This window comes from Pinus tabuliformis, chromosome 6 (genome assembly GCF_031772625.1).
Source record: "Pinus tabuliformis cultivar Carrire ecotype Pingquan chromosome 6, CPIR1, whole genome shotgun sequence".
In the NCBI taxonomy this organism is placed as follows: domain Eukaryota; kingdom Viridiplantae; phylum Streptophyta; class Pinopsida; order Pinales; family Pinaceae; genus Pinus; species Pinus tabuliformis.
Window position 1 is genome coordinate 1,476,126,055 of NC_142292.1, and position 24,798 is coordinate 1,476,150,852.

The 24,798-nt window shown below is 39.2% G+C and overlaps 1 protein-coding gene across 2 annotated transcripts in view; it reads left to right on the forward strand.

The window, feature by feature from the left end:
* LOC149264209 (vesicle-fusing ATPase-like) overlaps nucleotides 1–24,798 on the forward strand; it is a 320,022-nt gene that overhangs the window by 44,085 nt on the left and 251,139 nt on the right. For both annotated transcript variants that reach the window (XM_089427646.1, XM_089427644.1), the window contains exons 5-7: nucleotides 19,001–19,171; nucleotides 19,409–19,563; nucleotides 19,680–19,788. In XM_089427646.1, coding sequence (XP_089283772.1) covers nucleotides 19,001–19,171; nucleotides 19,409–19,563; nucleotides 19,680–19,788 — 435 coding nt within the window. The remainder of the gene's footprint in view (nucleotides 1–19,000; nucleotides 19,172–19,408; nucleotides 19,564–19,679; nucleotides 19,789–24,798) is intronic.

Sequence of the window (24,798 nt, forward strand, 5' to 3'; positions counted from 1 at the left end):
GATGTTCACCATAACAAGTACATGAGATAAACTTGCAAGTAAGAAAGCTTTAGAAATAAAATGAGTTAGGATGAGATGCACTTAACTAAAGTGAAATGCAATTATCTTGGTAAGTTTTAAACTAAATGCCTATTCTAAGTGAGAGATTTTCTTTTCAACCTCTTACCAAAGGGTAAAGATTGGGGTGACTACAAGGAAGAGGGGTTGAGGACGCACTTGTCGTCGTTAATGATACCCTTCCCCTAATCCTTACAAGCCATGTGTGTCTTCGTTCTTACAAGGGGACAATGCCGCCTTCATAATTGCAGGGTCACACACTTTACCTTACTCCGTACTAGTTGGAAGAACTTTTCAAGAAAATCTTGGTCCTAAGGTTTCTATTCAACCAAACTTATGCTTCGAGGTAAATTTTAAAAAATGCAAGTTATGCTAATATGCTTAAATGAGATGCATGCAAGTTTTCCCCAAAACAAATGTGGATTGCAATGCTTCAAAACATGGACAATGAGATAGTGCTCAACATAAATTGCAAAAATGTTTTCAATTGGAGAAATAAAATGGAAATTAGCTCACAAGTGTTGCATGTGCTTTATCAATTGATTGAAAGTAGACAAGCTAAATGAAATGAGACAACTAATTTTCTTCAAGTGAAATATAATGCTCCAAAATTACCTAAATATGTAAGCATAAGTTGACACAATAATGAAGCATAATAGCATATATTCAAATAGTAGTGAAACAATTTAACAAGCTGAGTGCAAATTGGATAATTCAAAGCTTGTCAACAAAGTAAAGTGTTTGCAAATAAATGAAATTGCTTAAGAAACAAGTTGTTAATGTTGAAACATTAGACATGCAAGAACTTGGATAGCAAAATTAACAAATGAAATGTGAAGTGAGGTTGTGTTAATTTCCAATTAAGCATGCAAATGGAATAAGTAGGAAAAATAGGAAAAGGAAATGCAAAGTCAATCCACCCACAAAGTCCTCTCTCTAAATGAGGAGGGATGACATGGGTAAAATCCCAAGCTCCCACAAGCAAATTAGATATTTTATTGATGGCTACAATGGGTAGAAAGCCTCTTAGAAGGCTGCACAAAAGATGAAGGAGAACTTTTACAAAATAGGAGCTATAGAGACTAGAGTCTCTTTCAAAAAATTGGCAACCACAATGGCCAATGGAATCCTCTCAAAATCTGAAAATTACAAGGATTAAAATCACCCCCAAAAGTCCACGACCTAGCTAATTTGCAGCTGTCCTTTAATGCTCATGGCCAAATTAGTCTTCAAATGTGTGGGAGGTCTTGCAAAAAATAGTTAGAGGTTTCCGAGATTTCTCTTTAAGACTCTAGTTTCCAAAAGCTCCAACTACGGACTGCAAAACAAAAGAGAGTATTAGTGTAGAGAGAATGCAAAATGAACAAAATATAGTACATACTAATGTACAAGAAACCAAGCTAAGTTATGAGAGTAAACCCCCATATTTGTTTAGCTTAGAAAATTGCTCTTAAGTAGCTTATGTAATCTTGAAAGCTCTAGATCAAATAAACATGTAATTTAAATAAATGGATGATTCAAGTAGATAATGAGAAAGGGAAACTCCCCTCTTGCTCCTCTTTGGATGAAAGACTTGAAGTGAAAATTGGTGAGTCTTGAGCCATTTTGAATTTGGGAGTGAGTTGATCTATGTGAGACTTCTCCCACGCCCAAATGGATTCCTACACACAAATTCAAATAGATTTCTCCCTACACACTTGAAACAAATATTAGCTTGCAAATGGATTAGAGCAACACAATGGATGAGATAGACCAAATATTCCTCCAAAAATAAATTGGCAAGCTCACTCCTAGAATGCTACTCTAAATCAAGGATATGTGCAAAGTAGCTTGCACATATCAATCCAAAATATATGGCAAATATAAGCTAACAAATGCAAATATGCAAGCAAATTGAAACATAATAACAAGATTATGGAAGGATATCACTTCAAAATGCCAAGAGAACACCACCAGAATTGACCCAAAGTTTTTTATTATATTAGCAAATTGCAAGTACAAAATGGTTGTGTTTCCTCAAGCCCAATAGCTCATAACATGAATACATAATGAGAGCCCATTACTCACTTAAATAGAAGCTTGGGAGCCAATCCCAAGGCAAATGGTGACAATTCCAAAGCAAATGGGTGACAATCCCAATGCTCCTCTGAGCAAATTTGAAATTCCCAATTGGCAACTCGATTTCCTCCTTAGAGGCCCACACAATCCTTGATGAGGGAGAATTCATTGAGATGAGGGGGACATGTGGGAGAGTAGAGCGGAGTGGTAGAAGACCACTCTCCACCTCACTCAAGTGATCTCCAACCTAATCTCAAGCCAACTCATGATATCTCCATGAAGCTCGAGTTAACCTCCTCAAATCATGGATCTTGTCACTTGAAACTCGTTGTCTTTCTCCAAAAAATTCGATTTCCCTTTTTGTCACATGCTTCTCCTTGATTCTTGGTCCATGGTGGAGTCCACATCACTCTTTAACTCCTTGGTGATTTTCCACATCATTTAACATGTTTGGATATTTATTTTCTCCAATTTATTTAATTGTTGGGTTAATTTATTCCCACATTTTCCACTAAACTTAGGAAACGTGGGTTTTGAGGGTCTAGAATTTATTTTTTACCCCTCAAAGTGTGTCATAGTAGAAATTTGAGGGTGAGAGGTGTAATTCTGAGTACACATACCTCATACAACTTCTCTAGACTTCACTTATTACATTTTACATTCATAATTTATTCAAATTTCCGCCCTGCGGGAAATTAAAAAAATTAAAAAAATGACCCTTGTACTTAATCGAATTCCACAAAATTTTACAAGTGATCTAGTATGGTAATATACAATGACTCTAGACACTAGGACTCACCCAAGGCCTCGTCATTAAGCCGCACTCCGACTTTGGGGCTATGTTTGGGGGAAAAATTCAATTAATTATTAAGTCCTTGAAAGCACCTAATAATTAACTAAGTAAAAAAAAACCTCCCAAAGTAAACTCACTTGATGACAAAGTCCCAAGTTATCTAGGCCTCTTACATGACTCAACTCATCACACTAGCATCACTTTACATCATCCCCGTAGGACTTGTGGAATTTGAGTACAACATGAGAAGAAGATGAGAAGAAGAAATAGAGTTAAAAAACATTGATGATATAGTGAACTCTGATGGTACATGAAACCTCTGACATATCTTCAGGCATAGAGTCTTCAAAATTTTTTGGGTACACTTCAGTGGTCAACACTATAAATGGTAAAAAAATAAACTCTTATTAGAACTCATACTTCACACATTAGAATGATGATCCTTTAAATTGAAATTTGCTCACCAATCATAAATGTGGTTTCACCAGTGCTTATTTTGATTCTTACCTTGGAGAGCAACTGTTTTGTATTGTACAATTTTTGTTAAATTTCTTGAAATTCAGCGCACTACTTAGATGAATTACTGAAAACAAGGCAACCAAAAACTAGACCAAATTTACTTTCCCCAAGATACAGAGTTTCTTAACTTTCAACATGCAACGGAAAATAATCAAGATAAAAACACATGCACACAAAATTGACACGCTTGTTTTACCCAGGAAACCTGAAATGGAAAACTTGCTTTCTTTGTTGTGGTGTTCGTTGATTTGGGGTAGCATCGGATGTGCTCTAGCCATGAAAATTGTTGGAGAGGCTAAAGCACATGAGATCTTGAAGACCCAGAATTGGTTTGAGGAAATTCCACCCGGTTAGAGAGATATTAAAATAATTAATATCTTTAATGGAGTTCCTAAGTCTAAACTTAGGAGAATTAAAATATTAATGGGTATTAATATAAAACTAGGTGAGAAGGTTCTAAATGACATGGATGAAGTCAAATCTAATCTTAGTCATTGATTAGAGACTTAATCTCGGCCGTTGAAGACTCAACAGAAAAAGTATAAGAGGAGGCTTGAGGGTCAGTTGGAGATACACCAAGATTAATTAGTCAGCACCAAGATTGATTAGTCAGTTCGATTTTCTTGAGCAGGACTTGCTGAGAAAATTCGAACATGTGATCTGTTGCAGCGAGGGGCGGTGAGTACATAGCAGAGATGCAGAGATAGTGCCTGAGGACAAGACAGGTTGGACGAGGCTTCCAATTTTTTCATCTGGAAGGTGAGGATCCTGGCAGTCCTGGATAGACATCGCATCAAGGGCTTCGCCTTGGGAATCATGGCTATCCCAGTCAATCCAGCTAATACTGAGAAGTATGAGGATGCAATGGCGAGGGCAAAGTGCGTAATCCTTGATGGGGTCAAGGATCATGTCGTACCACATATTGCCGAAAAGAACACGACAAAGGAGATGTGGGATACTTTGATGACATTGTATTAGGGCACTTTTGTGCAACGGAAGATGCTATTAGAGAATCAACTGTGGTTGTATCAGATGCAGAAGGGGGAGCAAATAGATTTATACCTCCTCAGATTGTAGGAGATCTGGGACCAACTTACTTCCATAGGGGCCACGTCGGATTAGGAGTTCATGGTGAGGACCGCCTGGAATGCAGTCTCCGAGGAGTGGGAGACATTTGTCCAAGGCATTTTGGGCAGAGCTGCTCTTCCAGGATGGGAAGAGATGTGAGCAACTCTTCTCTAAGAAGAGATAAGACAACTGACCAAGGCGGGGAGTAGCAGCAAAGGAGGTCGAATCAAGAAGGAGGAGGAGGATGCGGTTCTGGCATCTGCGAGACAACAAGGGAACAGGAAGAAGAAGGATATCTCCAAGGTAAAGTGCTTCCATTTTGGGGAGCTGGGTCATTATGCAACCTAGTGTCCTAGGAAGAAGAATAAGGGAGAGGCTTCTGACTCCAAGGCAGCTTCGACTAAGGCGGAGAAAGAAGTCGAGACTGATGACGATTGTGCCATGAGTGCTCATGCACCTCTAGAGAAGAGGTGGGGTGACATCGAGCTGTAGTCAGGAGGACTACAGAAGATGAGGGGCAGGATCCTTGAGGTACCCAAACTCTTGGATCATATCCGGCTACGGGAGCCCCGAGTGACAGTAGCAGGATGACAGATGTCGGTAGAAGCAAGATGCGATGAAGCGACAAGGCAGTGCTAGAGTGCAGGGGTCTGTAGCAACGTAGTGGGGGTTGCAGCAGTGCGAGAGGCACAAAGGTGTTTGTAGCAGTGCGAGAGGCACAGTGGAGGTTGCAATAGTGTGAGAGGCATAGAGGTGTTTGCAGCAGCGCAGAGGCAGCAGAGGGAGCACAGGATAGCAGCAGAGGTAGCTTTAGCATCAGGAGGCTTCTAGATTGACAAGGATGTCAGTATTTGGGTAGATCAGTTACTTACTTCTCGGTAACTGAGTTGCAGTGTAGTAGTTAGTAGTGGTAGTGCTATGGGTAGCATGATGCAGCATGTTGAGAGGGAGTTGCGGTACATATGTAGCAGTGGCAGTGGCAGAGCCATGGGCTGCAGTACAAAAAGCAGTAGTGCAGGAGATGTTTGGCAACAAGCCAAGCATCAACACAGGTATCCGTGTGGAAGGATCAGTGTGATGTTCAGTGGTGGAACATTATTAGAGCCAGTGTTACTTGGGAGCGGGAGCGGGAGCGACCATTTTCAGAAGCTCCCGGTTTGGGAGCGAATCCCGGAGCGATTTTTTAAAAATATATATATTTTTTAATTTTTGATACATATATGTCAACAAAAACATGTAGAATGATGAAATAGACATAAAAAACATAAAAAAACATAAAAAAACATAAATTGATCATTGAACCATATCACATCAATCATCTAGAAATTATAATCGTCATTAACCTTAGTAAAATAATAAATTAAAATAACATTCAATTCAATAACATTTATTATCATTGATCACCAAAGTAACAAGTTGTACTTGTAAGCCAAGTTTAACCATTACAAGAAGTAATATCGAAGATATTTCTAAGTCCTAACTTCTAACTGTTAACATGATATGAAATGTTAAAAATTTATAAAATGAAACATGAATAATGAGATGAAATGAAACAACTTTAGTCTTTCACAAAGCATCATATTCATAATTCATAATCATTACCAATGAGTTATAATTGCCAAGGCCCAACTTCAAACTTCAAATTTTCATTGTCACAGTGATATAATGTTTACAAAAAATATCATAATGTCATAATGATATGAAAGAGTCAAGAGTCAAGAGTCAAGGACTCAAAACTCAACACTGAACAGTTATGAAAACTAAAGTGACAAGTCTAATAGAAACTAAAAAAGACAAGTAAACTGTAAATCTACAAGTGGCCCTTGCCACGAGAATCTCCAGGAGTATAAGTAGGTCGTGGTGGTCTTCTAGGAGTCTCCCGCCCAGACCGACGACCAGAACTAGAGCCTCCACGCGAGGGTGTCGATGGAGGTGGCGACAGCAATGGAACAAGACTCGGGCCCCGAGAACTACTACTGGATGGTGGAGGTGGAGGTGGCATGGCTGCTGCAGCTGCTTCAGCTTCATCCCGTACAAGCTCATCTTCTAGTTCTTCCATATGTACAATGCCATCCTCCAAATTGTCGTCCTCAGGGTGATTGTCCCAAATTTTATATGTGGGATCTTCATTAGCCCGATCACAGTAATGGCTCAACAACCTCAAATTGTAGTGCACATAAACCAAGCTTTCTGCTCGGTTTTCGTTGAGCCTGTTTCTTTTCACATTATGTATATAACTGTAGGTGCTCCAACACCTCTCTGCAGAAGAAGAATTTACAACCTGTGCAAGAACTTTCAATGCCAATTTTCGCAAAAGTCCGTCGCCGCCATATGTTTCCCACCATGTGAGAGAATCAAATTTATCTTTGTCGTCCATTGCATGGAAGTTACCATACAAACCACTGCCAGTGAAGTATCTGCCTATTTCAAGGCGCACAGCTGCACATTCCTCCCTGTCAGGCACCAACTTTTCTAATGCATCCAGATATCCTTTAGTTACCTCTCGATCTAAATGGGGTTTGGTCCTAACACCACCCCCTGCTGCAGGTTTGCCCAACCAAGAATCTGAGTAGTATTTTGGCGTAAGGATATACGCCAAGCAATGTAGTGGAAGGTTAAGCCTTTTCCACCGTTCACACACACAATCGTGAATCAGATTGTACAAGTCGGGATCTCTGTTATTAACAATGTCTTTTATTTCCCCCAACATGGTATCCATTTGCTCATACACCTCGCCAATCACTGGTTTGTCTGTATCTGCAAACCGAATCATGTTATAAATTGGCTTGGTGAAATCCAATACCTGTCTCACAGTTGTCCAAAACTGCCCATCAAGAGCGGCCTCCTCCACCGTTTCAAAACCTGCAATGTCAGCTACATTTGTAGCCCTTTCCTTTAACACCTGCCAATTTGGACTTGATACCATGCTAGCTAAACCCTCTCTTACCTTCAAAAGGCGCCTGAAGGTGAGGTAATAGCTACCAAATCTAGTCCTCGCAATCTTCAGCAACTCCAATCTCGAGTGACTGCGGAAAAGGCCATGGGTATTGCTATGATTTGTAATAAATTTTATCATTTTTTTTCCTTTCTTGTACAAATCACCAATCCATTGGTATTGTTCATTTTTGTTTTTGACAATATCATGCAACAGAAGGTTCAATGTGTGAACCAAACATCCAGACCAAAATATGTTCGGGTATCTATCCTCAATAATTATTCCCGCTGCCTTACAATTAGGAGCATTATCAGTGATGACTTGGATGACATTGTATGGGCCAATACGCTCAATTGTTTCAAGCAATGCTTTTGCAATGTTGATAGCGGTCTTGAACTTGTCTGAGTAATCATGTGCAGCTAGAAAAATGGGACCACTTCGGGACACAGCAAGAACACTTATCAATGGCTTGCCTTTTACATTTGTCCATCCATCAGATACAATGGACACCCCATTGTCAGTCCAAGAACTTGTCATTTTATTCAAAGAATGTGATATTTTTGCTTTTTCATGATCAAGGCCAACAGTTCTTGCCTTGTCATACCCAGGGCTCTTGTATCCTTTAGGGGCATCATTTATGGCAGAAACCATTTCGTGCCAATAAGGTGAGCGTAGAACATTGAATGGTATCCCAATTGCATAGAGGAACCTGTAAATTTTTGAATCCACATCATTCCTACACCCCTCATCAAGGAAATCTGATATGGTTCTACGGCGTAAAGATGATGACCCTGAGCCTCCATGTCCATATCCACTGCCTTGGGAGGATGCTGAAGGAGTTCTTTGTGAGCTTTCAAAGAAACCCCTTGATCTTTTTGCTCTGTATTGGGCGTCCTCCTCTTCCTTTATGTATTTGGCTCTATCTGCTGTTGACACCGCATTGCAAGTTTTGATTCCTATTTGTTTCTCTCCATCCCATGCCCTTTTCCCGCAAAGGTGTCTTCTAGCACGGATGTATGAGTCTGTGTAATCAGTGTTGCAATGGGGGCAATGAAATTTAGTGGTTCCACCCCCTCTCCCTGTTTCAGCCCTCTGAACATATTTCCACAATGGAGTTTGGTCTTGTTTAGTTTTTTGACCCTCATGTTCACCCTCCTCCACATCCTCCTCACTGGGGTTTTCACCTATTTGACTTCCTCTGGCTTCTTCATCCACCTCTTCAGTTTCAGGCCCCCTCCGTTTCCTACTCTCCACCACCATAATAACCAGAAAAGGGACCAGGAAGAGGAAAATGCCAATAAAAATCCCCAGGTCCATCGTGTTTGATGTTTGTAGGGTTTGAGTCTTGAATCTGCAAATTAATTTAGTTTATTGGGATTAATTCATTTAATTTATTAATTTAATTTAAATTAATGATCTTTAAACTCAAACAGGTAAATTAAACTAACCAAACTAACTACCTAACCAACTAAACTAACTAAATGATTAAGTTACTTACCTCTGCAAGCTTGCTCCTCGCTCCTTGGCACTTGCTCCTCGCTCCTCAGCTCTGGCTCCTTGCTCCTCAGCTCTTGCTCCTTGCTCCTTTGCTCTTCCTCAGCTCTCAAGCTCAAGCTCAATCTCATTGAAATGATTTTTTTTTGGCCCATTGGGCTTATAAACCAAAAAAAATTAGTTAAATTTTTTTGTTTTTTCGGGTCCGGCGGAATTTTTTTTCCGTCGAACCGCTCCCGGTTTTTTAAAATTCGCTCTCGGAGCGTTTTTTAATGCCCGGGAGCGATCGCTCCCCGATCGCTCCCGGGCATTAAAAAGCGCTCCGGGAGCGCGGGAGCGATCGCTCCCTGAAGCGCTCCCTCACAGACCAGGGAGCGCAAATTTTTTTACGGGAGCGCGCTCCCGAAAATCGCTCCCGTCTGGGAGCGATTTGGGGAGCGCGCTCCCGACCCGCTCCCGCCCGGAGCGCGCTTCGGGAGCGGGTTCGAAGGGGGGGGGGGGGGCGCTCCCCCGCAACACTGATTAGAGCACATTCCTCGCTAAGAGGGAGTGTTGATTTAGGGTCGCATCGGATGTGCTCTAGCCATGAAAATTGGTGGAGAGGCTAAAGCACATGATATCTTGAAGACCCAGAAATGGTTTGGGGAAATTCCACCCGGTTAGAGAGATATTAAAATAATTAATATTTTTAATGGGGTTCCTAAGTCTAAACTTAGGAAAATTAAAATATTAATGGGTATTAATATAAAACTGGGTGAGAAGGTTCTAAATGACATGGATCAAGCCAAATCTAATCTTAGTCGTTGATTAGAGACTTAATCTCGGCCGTTGAAGACTCAACAGAAAAAGTATAAGAGGATGCTTGAGGGTCAGTTGGAGATACACCAAGATTGATCAGTGCGTTCGATTTTCTGGAGCGGGGTTTGCTGAGAATTCGAACAAGTGATCTGTTGCAGCGACGGGCAGTGAGTACATAGCAGAGAGGCAGAGATAGTGCCTGAGGGTCAGCGCAGTGATTGAAGAGGTTGACGCAGGGCAACCATAGCTACGCAGAGGCAGCAAGAGCCACACATAGGCAATTAGAGACTGCGCAGAGGCTGAAGGGCCTGGGTGGGTGATGCAGAAGGCCAGAGAGCTGATGCAGAGAGGTAGAAGGCTGACGCAGAGGGTTTAGGAGCTACGAAAAGGCTAGCAGGGCTGACGCAGAGCCTTAGAGAAGCGCCGAAAGAATTTTTCGTGGGGCAGACTAGTGCTGAGAAGCTGAATATCTGTTTCCAAGAAGAGGTATTACTGCCGTGTAAAAATCTCTGTTGGGTGAGCCAGTTCGACACCCTAGTTGTACTCAAGAAATTTGCATAATAATAAAACCCTCAGAACTGCTGCACCGATTTTCCTGCATTGGGTTTTTCTGAGGATGTGTTGTCCAAAAATAACGGTGTCCCTTGTGTGTTTGTCTAGTGTTTCAGTTGCTGATCTGTATATGAGTTAAGGCTGCATTTGTGTTTATTTTCAGTATTTATATGTATAAATAACTTGTTAATGGAATAAACAATTAGATGAAATAAACCAGATAATGCAGTAGGGGTTTCTAATGTGTCAGACTTAGAAATTTCAATAGTGTTTTATTGATTGTTCTTTAAGCAAATGGACCTATTACAATTCATGCTGCTACTGCAGCCCACAATTTGTCACTGAGAAAGCGCTAGGATTCTCCTCAATATTCTCAACTCTACAATTGTTCTCAACCCTCCTCTTGATCTCGGCCTTGCACAATTGATCTCTGCTGAAGATAGTCTCGACTTGCTCTATGAATCCTGATCCTTTTTTCCATAATCCTTCCGCACTTTTGGCTCCTAAATCTATGCGCACTATTGATCATCAACTGATGCACATTCCATAATAAAGAATGATCTATGATCTCGTGCCGTCGTCCTTCTATTTATAGATAGAATTCAATGCATGCAAGGAGGCCTAATCGAATGTAAGTTCACACTAGTGTCACGAGTTTCCTTTGCTAGTTAATTGGAGCAAGTCCCGATTACACTTGGACTAACTCTTAGTTAACTAACTCGAGTTCCTCCTTAATTTCCTCTAGTTGTGATTCGAGTTAACTGAGGACTCAACTCGTCCTCTCTTCACTTATATCTAAAGTCTTAACTCTACATAACTCAACTTGTCACTACCACCTCATCCTAAAGTCAAATTGAAGATGACTCCAACTCACCGAAGCTCCAACACTACACATGCAAACTTGTTGACCATTCCAATAAAATGGAAATCAACTCATCCTAACTGAAGTCTATCTCATGAATTCTCACTCATGTGAGAGAGACTAATTCGTGGTCTTCACTGGCTAAAGAACAAGCCAAAAGACCTTCCATCATTACATTTTCAACAATTTTTTGTTTTATTGAAGTGGAGTCGCGAGATGAGATCTTGCAATTTAGTCCTAAAACAAATATTTCATCAAGTACAAATACAAAGTAACAACCTTACCAAAGTAAAGTAGTGTCGTATATGACTAGGTGGAATGACCACCTTCTTGGTAATGATGCCAAAAAATGTTACCGATCTTTTTAGCAGGTCTGCTAAATGTTGAAAGTTTTGTCATTGATGTCAAGCCAAGTTGGCTGAGCATGGAGTTAAATGAACTAGGATTATGGAAGCAATTTTGAAGAAGGATTTCAACAGGCTGAAGCATTACTGGGAATTTTGAGGAGCGCCAAAATATATGTCCACAAAAACACTGCGTTGTTACAAGACTAGCTCTGCCAATTACTTTCTCTGCTTTGTGTTATCATTTACTGTGCAATGCTCACAAACCAATTTTGATATGAAATATTTGATTACAAGACATGAGACGATGAGATTCGGTCTCGTGGCTGGTCCATATCCAATCTCTATGTAGTCCTATGAAAATCTATTAAGTGTCAACCAATCTTACATGTCTACTCACTATGTGGTCGTCAAGATTTGGACCATGTGTCGACCAATCACGAAGTTACAACCGTGGGCAATTTGCACACAGTGTAGTCTACGTAGCTATATGAAAATCGATCCCAACCAAGTTTGACGTGTTTGCTGGCCAATCATCGTTCAACCTCCGTTTATAAGTAAGCAAGGGCTGAACTCGGCTATATGTAGCCGGATCCAAAATAAGAATTGTACGTCGACATTTTCTATCATAACCAAAATATAAACTATTCCTCTGCTATATGGTCGGACAACGATTCATGCTGCAGATAAATTAAGAGTCAACATACCTCCTCATAATTAAAAGAAACTGAGAATAATGCGAACGAATTTAGACTGAAGTATTCCACCCCCAAACTCATAATCCGCAGATGGTTGGTCTCATGTTGTAGATCCAAAAGCTTGTATAGAATCAATATTGTGGGAGATTACAAGAGCATGTATGGTAAAAATATGCATCAGTGATGGATCCTAGTTTGTTTCCGCTCCCAAAACGATTTTAAAATTGTTGATGATTGCAGGGACAATCTAGATTTTAGGCATCTCCAAGTATATTGATAAGTACAACATTCATAAGAGCTATCAGTTACCACTGCTAGACAAAGGAGGAGGGGCCGACAATTGATGATATCCCTCGATAATTCCTTATAAAGAACCGAGCACAAATCAATGTCCCACAATACCAGTTGGCTCAAAAATGTATATGCTTAGGCTTGTATAAATACGAGTTGGGACTTGTCATTTCAACTCGATTTGGACACAAGACTTTTGATGCAGTAAAGAATGTATTTTGAGGTAGCCGTGAAGGATTCTGAGTAAGTGAAATTCTTTGAGGAATAAAACAAAATTATCTTAGGCACAAAGCGAAGTTCTTTGAGGCAAAAAGCGAATTTCTTTGAGGCAAAAAGCGAATTTCTTTGAGACAGGGGTGAAGTATTTTGAGGCAGCTATGAAGGATTATGAGACAAGTTTTGGCATGGTTTATAAAAATGTTGTGACAAAATTTCTGAGGTTATTTCCTGTAGCAAATATTTTGTGACCTCTTCAAGGGTTTTGGTGCAAATCCTAGTAAATTTTCTGAGTCACTACAACGAAGTTTGTGAGGCATTTGAGGATTTCTGGCAAGGGTTTTGATACTTTGTCCAACAAAGGTTCTTGTTGATTCTAACAGAAATTTCTAGTGAGGTCACTGGTTTTTAGCCTACCAATGTTAAGGCTTCTTGGAAGGATGATTTTGCTGCAACAATGACTCGGAAATATCCAACGTAAGATGAGGATGTTCCTGTAGAGGCGGAGCATGTCCCTGTGAAGAAAGAAGGAAAAGAAGGCTTGTTGGTGTATGGAGTGTTGTACAAATGTAAAGGCTACAACAAGGAGGTTGTTTTGGACAATGATCAAGTGGACAAAAGATGAGTGAGTGCACAATAGTGATAGTTTAAGAAAAGAGGGCATCAAATTTGTTTGACAGATCTTGACTGTGCAAGAGATCTATAACAACAGTAGAAGCCAAGTTGCAACGAGCTGAGTTGGTGCTTAGCTAGGGGCTTAGAGTCTATTGTGGGTTGTGTTGAGAGATTTAGGGCAGAGACAAGAAGTGACTTCTCTAGTGACGATAACTGCTTGTGAACACTTTTTACTTCTTTTGACTTGGTTCTTCTTTAGGTTGATTATTATAGTGTTCTTTTCATCAAACAACTATCAAAATATGAACAACAATGAGACAAGGGACACAAAATATAGGTGATCAACCGGTGCCAAAACCTGTCCAACTTGAGAGGAAAATCCAAACAAATTCTTCTTCTTATAGAATCTTCAAGTAGTGAATTCCAAGATCAATACCCTTGACCTAACAACCTCTCCAAGGCCAAGTCACAAGACTCCCTTGAACCAATTCTTCTTCCTTGAGTCCACGCTAGTCAAAATGATTGCTTCACCTTAGATCTCGGCTTCTCTTCAGATTTCGGCTAATTGACTTAGACCTACAATTCTTTGCCTCTTCAGAAATCCTAGTTGCAACACGTGTGAAGGATAAACAATGATTTTATTCCTTGATTCTCTTCGCTTGGATGGAGTCCTTTTCTTCTGCAATTCGGCTTGATTGGAGTCTTGATTTCTTCCTTGATTTAGCTTCTTAGGTTGATTGTAGTAACTTGGCTTCTTCTGCAGTAGAAAGTACTAACCCTTCTCACATGTGTGAGAGATATTTGCCCAAAAACAAACCCAAAACACTTCGGTTTTTTCTGATTCCTTCTTCGCTTGATGACAGGGTTCTATGTTCGAGTATCTTGCACTTCTTCTTCTATTTTAGATGCTTGTCAAATGTGTCTTCAAGTGAGGCCGAGTCCTCCTTTATATAGTAGTCTGTCCATGCAAAATAAGTTGACTTGTCTAGGCCGACATCTCCTTCTAGAATAATTTCTAGCTCCTTTGGAAGGCTGACTTGAATGAGTGCTTGTGATGAGGTCTTGGAGGGTTTACGACTCAAATAAATTCTCTTTTACAATATGTAACATGGCCAAATGGGTTTTCAATACATGACATTGACTCAATTGACTTTATGACTTAATGACCAAACCTAATAGCTCACAATGGGAGCTTCATTTATATAAAGTAAAATTCCTTGAGCATGAAACACATGTCTCAAGCATAAAATAATTTTATTTTTCTTCTTTACGTTAATTACATAAAATCATGATCACACATGTCACTATGAAGACCGAACCTAGTTACATATTTCAATAGGTTGGTGCCCACGAATTTTGCTGAGTTGGTGCTTAGCTAGGGGATCGGTGTCTCCTATGGGCTGGTGCCCACAAATCCACTGGGTTGGTGCTCATTTAAAGGATTGGTGTACTTATTTGGCAGGTTGGAGCTTGAACTTTTATAAAATATGATTGGATTCCTCACTATCTTTGTTAATAAATTTATCTTTTGCTTTACTTCTTGTGTTCTGGTTTTAAAAATCTTAACTAGCATAATATAACAATTGAAAGAAACACTGATTCGCCCCCCCAGTATTTCCAACACTAAAGGCCTGACAAGCTTGTTAGATGGACACACACAGGGTAAGGACTCACTCTCACCTCGGTTTGAGCCCTGGCTATTTAGGTCCAATACCTCCTAAACAACCAAATGAGGAGTCCCTAAATATCCCCAACTAGCTTTGGTTGATGTCCAGTCCCTTATGTAGAGTTGATGGGGTGGAGGTGTTCAGGATCTGTTTGTTGATCTGCATAAAATGGTACTAAAATAGAGTGGATTTTTATAACAAATATTAGTAGCCAAAATATTTCAAAAATATATTGTGTGACCGATGGAGTTTGGTCTATTGGAATTTTTTTTTTTCACTCACTGGTTCACGGATACCCGGGTCAGTGGGTAGCTGCTACGTCCAGGGTTTTAAACACTGAGTGGACGCCACCCGAAGGGCATCAACACCCCTCGGCCTATTTACTGACCTAACCCCAAGACTAACCCCAAGAGCTTTCGGGATTCGACCCTGTGACCTCCCATTGGCGAGGCACTTGATTTGACCGATTGAGCTAACTCTTGGGGCTTGGTCTATTGGAATTACCTTAACCAAATATGTGATTATTTCTTGATTCTGAATTATGGTTAAGGAAATATATGATTATTTCTTGATTCTGAAGTATGCTCAAGGAAATATGTGATTATTTCTTGATTTTGAAGTATGGTTAAGCAATTATGAGTTAAAATAACTTCTTGTTCTGTATGACAACATGTAAAATCTAAGTAAAAACACAGGGACAACAAGCTAATATGATGCAACAACCAATCCATTGTGTGGAAAACACCTCTAGGGAGTTACCCTAGAATGTAGAGAGGCTAGACGGTGATTGTAGAGGCTTTGGGCCTCCCTTTTAATCTGGAAATTGATTTTCAGAATTTTGGGCTATGTTTTTTAATCCAAAATTTTTCTAGAAAATTAATAATAAATTTAAATAGTTGGAAAATGAAATTTATTCAACTTTAATATGAAAGAACTATTGATAGATAAGTAAAGAGCTGAAAATTACAAGTTCTAATGCAATATATTTAGTTGTACACTTGTAGACTTATTTTCTGATGGCTGAATATGCAGGTCCAACAAGAAAAACACCCTCTTAACCTGGTAATCTGCAACTAAAAGGTTAGATACAAGTGTGAAATGCAAGCAATGATAACTTGCACCTAAGTGGGGTTTAGATCTAGCATTTATTCAATATTCCCCAGTAAAAGCTTGCTGTAAATTAATAATACAGTAAAAACCAACAAACAGAAAACCTATCCTAATGCAGAAACATAAAAGAATTTGGAATTTTTTTTGAAGAGTTTATTAATTTGCTTGTTCGAAAATTTTTACCTGTGCCTTGGAGTCTCACCCTTCGTTGGAGTGTGAAGTAGATGTCCCTCTAGGTCGCTATGCCTAGTTTGTGTCCAAGGAGTCGGCTTGGTCCTTCCGAAAGTTGCCCCCACTTTGGCTTAACCCACCTTGCAATCTTCGATTCTCTTTAGGAGCGGCCCTCTTATGTGACGTCTCCAACCTTTGCTCTTGGTGTGTGGCAAGATACGAAGCCCTTGAGATAATAAAACCTTCTCACGAAGCGGTTTAGAACCCTCAAATCGATTTACCTGCAAGACCAAAGCAAAACAAGTGGGGAACCCTAGTTGTTTGCTTCCATGTAGCGTATTAGCTCCTCAATGGAAGAGAACATTAGTTTTAGGATAAATCTACTAATTAGTGAAATGAAATTAGATTAAAAAATAATTCAATACTCAATGAACAATAGCAAGAAGAAAAATATTAGCAAAAATCACTCCACAATTGTACAAGGCAAATGCTTGCAAAATGAATAAGTTATTTTTAGTAGATAACACTTGTCTCGAGTGAACAACAACAGTTTAAAATGAGAAGAGACTAGCCTTATATAGAAAAAATTATAATGTCTAGTTAACGACTAACTAACAACTAGTTTAACTCTTCCTCAATAAAATATTTACTAGTCATCCACAAGTTGGAGACATAGTAAATTAATTCATAAAATATTACAATATAATTTTTTATTCACCCACTAGGGTGTTGACTTATTCAAATCTCCACAATTTAGTTCAAAATTCCCTTAGCTATGGTCCATTGCTCAATTAATTGGTCCAATGGGTCTCCATGACTAGTTGACTTCATCAATGACTATTTTGATTTGACTTTTCCCTTTACTAATTCAACTTAGCCACATGGAAGCTGGACCTCCAATGCCCTTGAGTTTTTGACTTTATGACACCTGCATATGCAGAAATCGGCTTGGATATGAACTGGGTATCTCTCAAAATCTCCGTATCTTATCCAACATTGCCACATCATCACTTGTTTGCCATGTCATCATGCCCTTCTAGAGCTCTAATGCCTTTGGGAATTTGGAGAAACCGAGACATGGGTTTTGTTCCTATCGTTCTGTAGATTAAATTTGACATGTATGTCAAATTTTGTCAAGTTTTTCCCCTATTAAGTCTCCTAGAAACTTGTCTTGCCACATCATCATGCCCCCAGTGGATGATCTCTAACACCCTTGAGGATTTGTAAAATCTAAAACATGGGTTTTGTTCCTCTCATTGAGCAGACCACCAATGCTCTGATTGGGAATACCCCTAGAAGCTTTTCTTGTACTGTTGACCAAGTTTGACTGAGCTGTAACTAGCCACCAGATGCTCAGATCAAGAAAATTCCACATGGCATGGAATCCTCTAGTCATGCTCTACAATCTGAGACTAGGTTGACTTTTTGACCACTGGGACCAATTTGCATTGGGTACCATGAATTGCCCTGGCAAATGTGAAAGTTGTCTTTTGAGACTGCTATGTTGTGAAAGCTGTCTTGGGGAATACTACACCAAGTCCAAGGTCACCTACAGACTCTATAAACACTAACCATGTGGAATGACATAGGTGCACCTTGACGTGGATTGTTTTGGCTCACCCCTACACAGGTTCCCATAAGACCATGAGTTCTCATGAGAAGCTTCCCAAGGTCCTCCAAGCCAGTCAGGTACAAGATTGCCTAGATGAAACTTTCAAGGGATAGGACATGTTTTGACCAATCACAATGAATATAGACTCAAGCTGACAAGACACATGTCTAGGAGACTTAATACACGACTTCACATGGTTTTACAAGGCTTTGACTTGTGAACTTGGGCTTACAAGGATGGTGAATGATGTATTGAAAAAGTCTATGTACCCCCACTGACAGAGGGGTAACAGGAAGTATCCTTGAATCAAGATCAAGAAGCAAGTTACAAGTGTATAGGTTATTGCCATCCTAATTACGAGAGGCATTGCATTGACTAGTTAACTTACGAATGTCTGCATTATTTTTAACAAAGACAACACTCTCCCTCCAATTTGAAGATTCAAAATTCAAATACAACTTGGTGTCATAATTAAACAAGTTTAATTTGAGTCTTATCAACAGAGAACCTTATAAAAAATCAAACTACGATGGATTGAATCTTTGACAATGCGAAAATTTTGTTTAAAGCTTTGAAGATCCTTTCACCTCGTGTCCTCAACCCAGAACAACATCAATGTATATCATTAATTGGGAAGGGTTGCTGGTTGGGAAAACAAGACTCTTTTGCATCAACACTGCTCTCTACCTAAGCTTTGAGGGCAAAGCATCTCTTAATGGAGGAGGGCATGTATTATACCTAATATAATATGATATAATATAACCTTTTATGAATATTTATGCTTCATGAATGATCGATTTGGATCATAACACTCTTACTTTGAATCATTTCTGATTCCATTTCTGTTTTTTTTCCTGCTCTTCTTGCTGACATATTTTTCTTTTACATGATCTTTTGTGCCTCTTCTTCTGAAGTAACAAATACCACACAAATGCCCTGCCAAAGAACAATAGATTGGATAAATGACATCCCTCTTGAATTGATTATATATGCCAGTGTTGTTATACTGATGTATTCGTGGAAATGAGTGAGGAATACCAGTTTGTTATTTCTTTTATCCTTAGAGAATGGAAGTAATTGATTCTTTTCGACCTTTTCCCTCACTTTTAGAAGGCTCATTTGTGGTACTTGCAAGTGCAGGTTTTCACTATGGGGCAGAGAGCTACATTTGAATACTGTGGAACAAATTACATCTTCACTGTGAATCAAACTATTGTGGAAGGACAGGGAGATAATGAAAATATAGATAGAGGAATGCTGACAAAAGAAACATATATTATCTTTGAGGCAGCCTCAAATTCTGGCATAAAGGTATTTTTGTTTTTCTCTTTAAATCTTCTCTGTGTTGTTAGTTTTTTTAGGCATCTCCAGATTCTGTGATAAAGTATCATGATTTTTCTTTCTCAACCTTTTCCATATTTTTAGCTTTTTCTCCTCGTTCTGTGTTCTCAGTTTTTCCTTACTTATGGTTTCACATGGTTGGCACTTGAGCTACTTCAGACCGGATTCATGGTTTTTATGATGGAATGTGTGATTGAACATGTTTAGATAATGAATCAACGTGAAGCGGCAAGCAGCAACATTTTCAAGCAGAAGGATTTCGACCTTCAAAAATTGGGCATCGGTGGTCTTGCTGAACAATTCCAGGACATATTTCGCAGAGCATTTGCATCTCGGGTTTTTCCTCCACATGTCACAAACAAGTACAATCTTGAATGGAATCTTATCTGCTGTTTGAATGATGCATCAAGGCATTTTGTTTAAGATCTTAAATTCTAGACAGTGATCATAAGAACCTTGGAATGGCCTCATTTTGCAGGTTGGGTATCAAGCATGTTAAAGGAATGCTGCTTCATGGACCCCCTGGAACAGGGAAGACCCTTATTGCCCGTCAAATTGGAAAGATGCTCAATGGCAAAGAACCAAAGGTGGGATATTATCGTCTTGGTCTAACATGGATTTTTTTATATTTTTTTTTATGTTGTAAGCTTTCATTCAATGAAATATTTGACCTACCACTTGTTATGGATGGAAAACTAACAGACTGTTTGGACGACATTAATATTTTCCAAGATATGCGAATTAATGAAATGTATAAGTTCTGTCTTTTTCTCATGGTTGCAAAGAAGACAAAAATGCTTTAATTCTCTTATAGTCACTGAAGATATATTCTTATTGCTTTTGGGTGATTTTGATAGTGGGATCCACCCGGTTTTGACCTAGTCAGTGGTGGCTGCATAGCAGCCCGCTTTTGTTTTTGTATAAAGTGCCCCATATGTATGATATCTGTCTATATATAATTGTTAGAGGGAGCACTTATCTTTCAGCTAATATTCATATTAAAGCCTTCTTTTGAAATAAGAAGGATATGAATTGCAAGTAGATAACTCAACATATTTTCTGCTTAGAGACAACCAAACAATGTTGCAGGATCCTTCCCCCCCGGATCTGGAGGCGGATTCGCGTCTTGGACAGATCCGCCACTGATCCTTAGGTGGATCAGTGGTTCCGCCTTTTTGTCATGGTTCCTGGAAAAATGTACACAATGGCTCGATTCACGGTGTTCCTGAATGGATTGGTCATGGATTTGCCGTGGATTGCGAGCGGATTCCGGAGAAAGGTGGACGATTCCACGGACTTGGTTTTATTTTTCAGACTTGGCTTTTTGAATTGTTATGTGAGGAATTATACTTCTCGAACACTCCCAAGGTGCCCCTAGACACTTTCTAGATGCTCCCTAATGGTAATGTTGAATTTTTAAAGTAAAAGTGACATTCTCCTTTATCTTTCATTTTCATTTTTTTACTTAAATTTTTAACATTACCATGAAAAGACTTAGGATGTTTGACAATGTTCCAACCTCATCAGACTTCACATGGAGAAAATAGAATTTCATATCCCATTCAAAATTCAACAAACTTAACAATTTTCAAGATTTCAGGATCAATGGTATTGTGGCATTTCATTAGATTATATCATGTATGAGGGTATGTGATTGACATTTAATCAAGAGCACGAAGCTCTATATGTACCCTGTTATGAACAAAGTTCATACTCACAAGTTAAATACTCAAGAACACTTGGAATATGAAGATGTCCATGGAGTATACAAGTATATATATGAAATGTATGAATGAGAATATGATGATGAAATTGTTACAAATGAGGGCCCATATATATACCTAGGGGGGTACCCTAAGTTGCACGAAACGGGGAAACGGGGAAGCGACACGAAACGCGGAAGCGAAACGAAACGCGACCTCCCCGAATTTTGGAAACGGGGAAACGCGAATATATATAATAATAAATTTATAAAAACGTTTTTCATATTTTTGGCTGTATAAACCCTAGAAAAATTAAAGAAATAGTAAGGAAAAAACTAAGAAATAAATGTGGCTTACCCAAATGAATTATTTGTGGCTGAATCTACCCTAAAATGCCAGAAAAGAGGAGAAATATGGCTGTAGCTGAGCCAAATCTGCTGCAAAAATAAATTTAAAAAACAAATCTATAAATAAAAAACGTTTTTCAGCAATTTAGCTGCATAAACCCTAGAAAATTTGAAGAAATAGTAAGAAAAAACTAACAAAATGAATGTGGCTTACCCAAATTAATTTTCTGTGGTTGAAACTACCCGGAAATGCCAGAAAAGAGAAGATAAATATGGCTGTAGCTGAGCCAAATCTGCTGCTACAGAAATCTCTTGCTGAAATCTCCTTCTCTTGCTGCTGAAATCTCTTTCTCCCGCTGCTGAAATCTACTTTGCTCAATGCTCAAAACACCAGCTACTGAAACAACTGCCAATCTCCAAGAGAAACTCCTTGCTGAATAGTGTGATGAGAGAATGAGAGGCACAACTCTTTTATAACTTTAGAAACGCTTTCTAGAAGTGATTAGAAACCCTAAGCTAAACCCTAAACTAATTAGGAATTTTTTTTTTAAAAAACAAGTGCTTTTTTACAGGAAACGGGGCCCGTACGGCGTGGAAACGAGTTTCCGTCCGTATGGGCGCGTTTCCATCTCGGGAAACGCGCCCGTACGGACGGAAACTCGTTTCCACGCCGTACGGTACGGGGAAACCCGTTTCCGTTTCGTTTCCGTACGGAAACGGACCCCTGCCCAGCATTTCCTGCTACTTAGGGGGTACCCCTTCATGAATGGTCATGTCTTTTGAGAGATACCTCTTTAGTATACTAATTACTATTAATTGTTTAATTATTAATTATTTACATTCATAACATTGCCTTCCCCTTTAGAAAAGCTTTATCCTCAAAGCTTATTAATGAAAAGGCTTGATCCCTTTTTTGTCTCGAATGTCTTCTTGTCTCAAAATTGTCATCTTTGATGTTACACGATGATATGAACTTCTTGTTAGAAAAATCAGAAAGGCAGTAAAGATTTTCTTGATCTTGATAATTACTTGTGATGTTTCTTATTATTACGATTCTTTATATCTTCTTTCTTTAGTTCATCAAGCAATTACCAAAAGCAGCAACACATTAAACAATAGACACCGGATGTAGGCACATGCCAGGGGAAAACCCGGTCAAGATAATTCTTCCTTTCAATAGTATTCTTTGAGAGTCTTCACCCTAGACAAAGACTAGACCTTCCCTCCACACCAAGTCAGTCTCCCATATTTTCGACCTCTTCCCAACAACTTTGACTATGCAACAACTTACGACCACTGGTAGCTTCTAACGACAATGAAACTTGAAAGACTTCGATCTCCCAATCTAGGGCACGAAACACAGAGAGAGAGACACGAAAATTTCGATTTTCATTGTCTCCTTAGACTTCCCCAAACTTGCATTCACTTCAGCTTCCCGGCAACAAACTTCGCACCTTTTCCCAACTACAAGAGAACTTCGCACTTCTGCTCAACAACAAGAGATTTTCGCACTTCTTCCAGCTACAAGAGAATTCAAACTTGATGAGAGAGTGATGCTCCAAATGAATTCGATGACCTTCCTTTTATAGGCTTCTTGTGGGGTCGAATAGGGTCCTTAGGCCGACTTGATCTTCTCTTAGGCTGACATGGTGTGGAGGTTACATAATTCATATTTGACTCAATAATTAACCTTTTTACATGATTCAAAAGCCCAAGAAGGGTCTCTTTTAGATGTACAATAACTTTATAGACTCAGAATAAATCCTAGAAGTCTTCAATGGGGACTTTGACCTAAAACATAGTGACCCAAGCATGAAACCCATGCTTTAATAAGTCACATTAATAATAATAAAAACTCTTTTTTTTTTATTCTTTTGACAAGTACATTACATAATGACTCAAGTACATTATTGAAAATAGAACATAGTTACATTTTCTAATACTCCCTTTTAACTAGGGAGGTATTCATAATGTAAAAATACAATGGAAGATCTCAAACTATATGAACCATGAAGAACTTTAGACACCGCAATGCCATGGACTAGATTCCTGACCAGGGCAATCTATCCAAACATGTACTCAATAGTTTAGGTACCATAATGTCATGGACTAGATTCCTGACCAGGGCAATCTATCCAAACAATCACTCAACAGTTTAGGCACTGCAATGCCATGGACTAGATTCCTGACCAGGGCAATCTATCCAGGTGGGACTAAGATGGACTCAAGCTTTCAACCCCTTTAGGTACCCTCAGGCTTACTTGCTAACCATCAACCCAAAAATCCAGGTGTGTATTCAAAATAGAGTTCAATAACCAACACCATCTCTCCAACTTCGGGACTTAGACATCAACACAAAGTGTCAGCTAGATGTCTTCCTAGGCATTGCTTCAGTCACAAAGCCTCAACACCCCTTGATCCAGCGAATCAAGAATGACCAATCTCTCCGAATCAAACTGATTGGTAACCAACATGCTATCAAATCCTTCGAGAGATTCACCTATACAAACACAACCCCAATCAATAATATACTTTCACATGTACATAATCAAATACAAACCTCCGGGGTCTTTCAGACAACTTAATGTTACTTCTCAACTTTCCATAGTAGGACTATCAACCAAATCTTTGACATAAGATTCCTCAATCATATGCTTTCCTTTCCTACCTCTCATGCAACAACATATCCTCCGAAATTCATTCTTCAATTAACACCAAGCTATGCCCTCCCTCTCAACTAGGAAGTACCCCTTCATCCAGACTTCCTCTTAATCTTAGGGAGATCTCTTCTATTCATGTTTCCTCCGGGAGATCAACTTCTTCTTTTCGACATCGAAGAATCTTTCGTGGCTTCCAACCATTTCATTAGAGTTATCATCATACTCATCATGCTTATCACATCGACGAGCATCTTCATCAAGTTGAAGATTGTGTACCTGCATAACTTAAATAGAAAGTACAACCAAATCTATAGAAGCAGGATGTTAGCCATATCAGAATCACGAAAGCATTTCATCTTTATACATATTAGATACCTAGACTTAATTACAAACAAGAGACATATACTCTTCATCATCTTGCTAGGGACTTAATCACAAACCCTAGACTACTCCGTAACAACTTGTCATTCCGTCTAGGGCTTCAATGTTCCTTCTAAAGGTATGACATACCTTACTTCAACATATAGCAAACCCTAGAAACACTGTAAGGGTTCTTAATTCAGAAACTTAGAAATTTACTTCGAACATTGCATACAATGAAATTTAAGAACATAACTTATCGATTCACTGTAAATACCTTTTTCTGAGTTTGATGTCGATCCCAGATTCTGGGTTGTCCTCGCTCCAATTTCACTATGGTTACCAAATGATCGAAACCTCCCAGCCAAATTGGACACAATCTGTGTACCCAACTCCAAAATACTTCCAATTTGAAGTAATTTGGCCCTCGTGCCCAAAAGCTTCAAGAATAATTGCTCAATTCTCCAGTTCTGAATTCCACTCCTCCAGATTCGAATTTCAATCTTTAGTTCAGACTTTCAGTCTTC